Genomic DNA, 6,228 nt, shown 5'->3' with positions numbered 1-6,228 from the left:
TGAAGAAGGTACTATTATTACACCTATTTTACAGATGTTCACAAATGTAGCAGAGGCATCTCTTAGATGAAGGAATTCAAACAAGTCAGAATTCATAGCCAGAGTCTAATTATAGAACAGGAGTTCTCAACCACCATATTATACATCTCTACTCCAAATTCATTGGAACTGAAAGAAAGTGTCTTTTCTATGGAATCTTAAACGCTAACACTTCTCCCACATACACACACAAACTATTTTCATGACTGCAAGACTTTGTTCATGCTTTTCCCCTTAATCTTCTCCTTTTCCCAAGAACCTTCCCAGTGTTGCCCCCTTTCTTGTGGCATGACATAAATGCCTACTACCAAATTTCTGAGATTCCCTTAGCCTCAATCTCATCTATAAAATCCCTGTTATACATGTAAAATAATATTTAATATTGTCGCTTATATACATAACTGGCTTTCCCGCTAGACTATAAATCTTCAACTTTTAAAACCTAGAATCCACAGTAATATATTTTGCATTGCAACTCAATTCATGCACAGATGCACATATACACACACAGATAGATAACTAAAACAAGTTTCATGAGAAGTACTTGCTTTTACTACTTGTAGTATACATTGATCCATTCCATTCCATTCCTTTAGTGGCTGGTCATGACTCACTAAATTTATTTCTTGAAGCTCAGATGGGTCAGTGTTGAAAAAATGCTGAGCCAGTTTAGGTTCTTTTATGTAAGGACGCATATTTTGTTTATTTTTGTATCGCTACTGGCAAGCTTAGCATCTGGCACAAAGTAGATATTTGGTAAATACTGGCATAGGACTGGGTTTCCTTGAGGACAAGAGTCTTGTCTTAGTTACTTCGTATCCATCCCACATTTAGCATAATTCTTCCCACAATATTTAGAGGTCAAATGGCTAAAATTCAGGCCTATTGCCAGGCTTTAAAGATCAAACATTTGGATCAATCAATATCTGACAAGCACCTACTATGTGGCAGTATATAAATGCTGAATTCCTGGCTCTTTTTTTCTTAATTATCTTAAAAGCAGTGTGGGATCACTTTGAAGGAACTATAAATGTTGCCCAATTGAGAAATTTAAAAAAATGACTAAGACATATGGAGGCCAAAATATCATCTTTACTAATAACAAAGTCTAAGTCAGAGAGCATACAATAATGTGAGAGCCGGTCAGACCTGTTAATTAAACCCTAAATTGAGGCAATGCTGAATTCGGGTGGCCCTCCCTATGCTAAAGGCCTGTGCAGATGAGGCACAAGGCAGCTCATACCTAAGAGGAATGTGGGAGGAGCCGAGCTCAGCAAACCCAGTTTATTTTTTCTAAATATACCATTTAGATAAGTCACTCCTCCTCTGACCAGGGATCAGGGAAAGAAGGAATAAAAGAGTATGAAGAGATCAGGTGTTACCAACTGAGCTTTCCCTCTTGTGGAAGGAAACGGCACGGGAGGGGTAAATGTTCCCATTTAAGAATCAGATTTGGGAAACAAGATTTTATGTATGTATGTGTGTGCATACGAAATAGTAAGTAATATATACGTATATGTCTAGATAAAATACTAAATAATAGTATAAAACAATCCAAGGACTATCACGAGATAGATACCCAATTAAATTTTAAATATAGTTAGCACTGGTGTTTCTCAAGTCTGACTGTTCATCAATAAATGATAACAGACCTTTTATATTCCCCTCCCCACCTTCAGTATGCTTGATGTGAAACCTATGATCTGTTTTTAAACTTTCCTGGGTAATTCCAATGTACAGGTAAGGCTGAGAACTATTGCCTTAGAGGAGCTAGACAGACAGTGAGCAGGAGGAAACTGGACAGACACTGTAAAATAAGTAGGATTGAGGCAGTCAGAAAGGAGGGAGCAGAGCATTTTATTTAGGAATGAGAACAGCAAATAGGACTCCAGAAATAACTGTGTCTCAAGAGTAACCTCAAACTTTATTCTTAAAAACCCTTATAGAATTTATCTTTAGAAAAATGATCTATGCTAATATAGCAAATAAGACATCTGGCAGCATGGGTTAGTGGAAAAGATCTTGGACTTTTGAAGTTACGAGGCTTTAGTTCCTGACTGTGTGACTGTGTCCTAGTCACAACATCCTTCACCCAGATATTTAAGGGTTGTTTGTAAAGGTAGGAGTTCTTAAAGCATTCTGGGGAGATGGTTGTATAGTCTTCTCCATTTCAGGAAGTGGCACTGCCATTGACCTAGAAGCTCAGGATAAAAAACTAAGTCATTTTTCATTTCTTTTTCTCACCAGTTCCCACATCTAATCTCAGCTAACCCCAATAATTCTTATTCCAAAACATATCCCTAGCCTGTCCAGTTTTCACTTTATTGATTACTACCCCAGTCCAAGACACCACTTTTTACTTGGATTATCCCAGAGTTCTGTATTTAGTAGGTCTGGGGTAGGGCCTGAGAACTTGCATTTCTGACACATTCTCAGATGATGCCGTTTCAGCTGGTCCATAGACAATTCTTTGAAAATCAATGCTTTAGAGCAATGTTTCTGAACTATGGGTGCACAACAGAATCACCTGAGAGCTTTTAAAAACTACTGTTCTTGCACCTGACTTCCACAGATGCTGACTCATTAGCTATGGGAATGCGGTCTGGCCATTTGTAATTTTTAAATCTCTCTGGGTGATTCAGAATGTACATCCAGAGTTGAGAAATATTACCAAGGCTTAGAGGAATGGCTAAGTTTTCTTTGCTCTTCATGACTTTTGCACTAGCTACTTTCATCACTCTTCCTCTAGGTCCTTCCATGGATGGATCTATCTTGTCATTTAGATCTCAGATTAAATGTCTCTTTCTCAAGTAGACCTTCCCTGATCCGCTGATCTAAAATACCAACCCTATCTTTATCACACTGCCCTGCTTGTTTTCATTATAAAAATTAGTAGTTCTTGAGATTTCCCTATTTACGCTATTGTCTGTATCTTCCAACTATAAATAAGCATTTTGAGCATAAACACGTTTGCTTGTCTTATTCACTGCTGTATCCCTGGTATGTAGAACAGTGCTTGGCATCTATTAGGTATTCAATATATGTAAATGAGAGAGATAAAAACATTTAAAATAAATCCTTCCAGTTATTGTGTTCTTTGCAACGATTCAATTATATTTTAATAAAATTTGCTTCATTTATGAAATAGAATTGAACCATCTATGAAAAAAGCATCGAGTTTTTGTAAATACATCTTAATTGCACTGGGTTCATTCTCCATAGGACCTTTATATTAAATCTACTGCAAAGTTATTATACTTAATATTTTCACATGTAGTACATATTTGTTCATAATACTGCTGCTTAGGGAGTACACCCAGAGTAAGGCAGCTGGGTATGGCCAGGATATATTTATTAAATCAAGGGATTGCTGCATAGATTTGGTTTGCCTGTTTTGGGGGAGAGTACAGGGTAAAGGGATTTGTAGAATGGAAAGGTAGGGAGCAACAGAGGCACAAAAAAAAATGAAGGCTATATCTGGTTCCTCCTAAAAATGGGCTATCTACACATTTATTCTCTCTCCTTTTGGGCTTATCTCTCTAATGAATGTATGTAATCTGGAGGAATTGAGGAGTTTTAATTTCAGGTAAAGATAGAGTACTTGAGATTATTAAAGTGTCTTGTTTCACACTGGTTTGTTCAAGCCAGTGCAGCAAAATCTTCAGTTGTGGGTCATTTGTTGCTTGGTCTCAAAGAAGCAGAGGATTAAATTGATAATTTAGGTGAATTAAAGGCAAAGCAGATGTCTTTAAGTCCCCCATGGACCATTTTTGAAATACATTACCTATGAAAACATAGAACAACATCTGTTACAGGGTGGAAAGGGAGATTACGTGCCTCTGGCTGGTTTCTTTGGCAGGGATGTGGATACTTCCTCAAAAGTACAAAGTATACAACCTTCGCCTACAACTATTTGGCTAGGTTCACTTGTAACCAGTTTTTCAGGGAGCTGCCACCCCTTTCCTATTCGTGGTTCGTCAGTCATGGTTTTAAACAAAAAGCTTTGTTTGTGGAGTAAATGGCTGAAATCCCTTTGGCGCTTGGCACAGCCACCCGCGCGGGTTCCAGAGAACACAAAACCCGCAGTGGGTAGATAGAGGTTGTGACTTGAGGAAAACCAAAGGCAGAGGGGGCGAGAGGGAGGGCGAAGCAAAGCAACAGAACAGGTGGTGCATTCTGGGAGTTGTAGTCCTTGTGGGGCGACCCCCTCAAACCTCCACCAGACTCAGGACTCCATCTCCCAGCTGCCCCCGCGCCGCGGGGGGCCGGGCAGGCGGTGGAGGCTGTCGGTGATGAGCTGCTGCAGGGGGTGGGGGCCTAGGACTGAGAAGCAGCTGCAGCGGCTTCCAGGAGACGTTACCTGCAGTCCGTGAGGGCAGAATAGTACTCGGGCGGGCAGCGACGAAGGCCGTGTGGTCGCCGCGCGTCCCTGTGCTCGCCCTCTTTCCTGTCCACAGGCGCGTGGTGTCCGCCATGGAAGCGTATCCGGCCGCTGCCGTGGTCTCCGGGCGCCGTGTCCCCGGCTCCCCGGAGCGATGAGGGGATAGGGGAGCCTCGCGGCCCGCCTCCGCCCTCGCTCCGTCGGCTGGGGTAAGAAGGAGGGTCGGTCCGCGGAGTCGGCCACGGCGCCTGCCTCGCGCCGCCCCGCCCCCTGGGGGCGCTGCCGAGGGGGCGACCGTCGCCCATGCCGCCCCGGCGCCCCGCCGCGCCCGGCGCCCGCCGCTGAAACCCGGGACGCGCCGCCTGCCCTCCCGCCCGCGCCCACCGCCGCATCGCTCTGAGCCGGCCGCCCCCAACCTCCAAGATGTGGCACAACGTCGGGTTGACCCTGCTGGTGTTCGTGGCCACGCTGCTGATCGTCCTGCTGCTGATGGTGTGCGGTGAGTGGGGCATCTACCGTGGGGAATTGCACGCTGCGGTACAAACGCCAGCTCGACTCGTGTTGCTGACTTGCTGGTTTTGTCTGGTTAAAAAATATTAAGGCGTGGACAAGTGTCTTAAATCATCTTACCTCTTACCTGTCCACTGACCTCTCAGGAGTGAACTCAGACCTATGACAGGCCCTCTGGCATCCTGAAGAGGGAAGGAACAGGATCCAAGACTGGGCATCTTGACTCGGGCTTAAACCAGATATTGCTTCACCGGCCGCGTCTGCCCTTGATTGCCATTCTTACCACACTCTGCCCAGATTTTAACCTTGGCCTGTATCCGAAGGTGAAGTGATTGGTTACTCCTTTAAGTTTTTAACAGATTCTGACCCCAATGATAATGAGAGGTTTCGTTACTGTCATTTACGAAAAGATAGGGTTAGAGTTGGATTTGAGCACAAGTGAAATTGTTTACTTAGAGTTCAGGCTTAAACTAAATTCCAAACAGAAATGTTGAGACTAGGCAGAACTTAAAAACACTGGCTACATTAAACTTCCAGGGTCAGGTAACCCAACTCTTAGTTCTATAATAATGGTGCTGTTATGTTTGCTGTGAGTTTTACCTTCTTGGAATGAGGGGACATAAAACTTTCTTAAGGTAATATTAGCACAATTTTAGATCTTTTTGATTTCTTTATACACAGTAACTGATAACCACAAGTCTCTTAGAGTGGCTGAGTAATTGTGAAAATTTGGGAAGTATTTAGAACCAGATGTCAGTGAGTTTCTTTTTTCATAATTGCAGTATTGAAGTATGAGTTCAGGTTGATGAAATTATTGGTCAGAATTCAAAATAAATACTATAGGCTCTATGTAGTATAGGGTGTATTCATTATATGATGTACTAAATGTACCACCTGTTCTCCCTCACCCCACCCTTCCCATCTCACATGTTACCAGTAGCCAAGGTCTTGGGTATCATACTTTGTTTTGCCCTTTGCTTCTCATCCATCTCCCCTTAGAAATATCAACTCCATCTGAAAGTCCAATTTTATTTCTTTAAAAAATCTAGAATATGTTTTCTTCTTTATGTCTAACACCACCACCATCCTCTGTTTTGGGCTTGCCTCATTTTTCTAACTAGTGTTTTTCTGTTCCCTCTTTTCTTTCTAATCTACTTTTCACATACTAGTCAGACTTTTTTATTCAGAAAATGTTTTCTCAAATATTTTTAACAAAAGAAATAAAGTTTCAAAGCCAGTAGTACTAAAAGAGTTATAAAAAAAGAAGTTCCCTTTAATCCTCAGTATCACTATTTTCC

The 6,228-nt window shown here is 42.1% G+C and overlaps 1 protein-coding gene across 1 annotated transcript; it reads right to left on the bottom strand.

Moving 5' to 3' along the window:
• Positions 1-3,217: 3,217 nt before the first annotated feature.
• LOC120598568 (dapper homolog 3-like) lies at positions 3,218-5,189 on the bottom strand. Its single transcript, XM_039857439.1, has 2 exons — positions 5,051-5,189; positions 3,218-4,952 (listed from the first exon to the last, which is right to left on the bottom strand). Exons 1-2 carry the CDS (start codon positions 5,146-5,148, stop codon positions 4,265-4,267), a joined length of 786 nt encoding a protein of 261 aa, XP_039713373.1. The 5' UTR covers positions 5,149-5,189; the 3' UTR covers positions 3,218-4,264.
• Between the last annotated feature and the right edge of the window lie 1,039 nt (positions 5,190-6,228).

The sequence above is a fragment of the Pteropus medius genome, unplaced genomic scaffold, assembly GCF_902729225.1.
Source record: "Pteropus medius unplaced genomic scaffold, Ma_sr-lr_union100, whole genome shotgun sequence".
NCBI classification, from domain to species: Eukaryota; Metazoa; Chordata; class Mammalia; order Chiroptera; family Pteropodidae; genus Pteropus; species Pteropus medius.
Note: the sequence above shows the minus strand (reverse complement) of the source record. Positions and strands in the feature narration are given on the sequence as shown.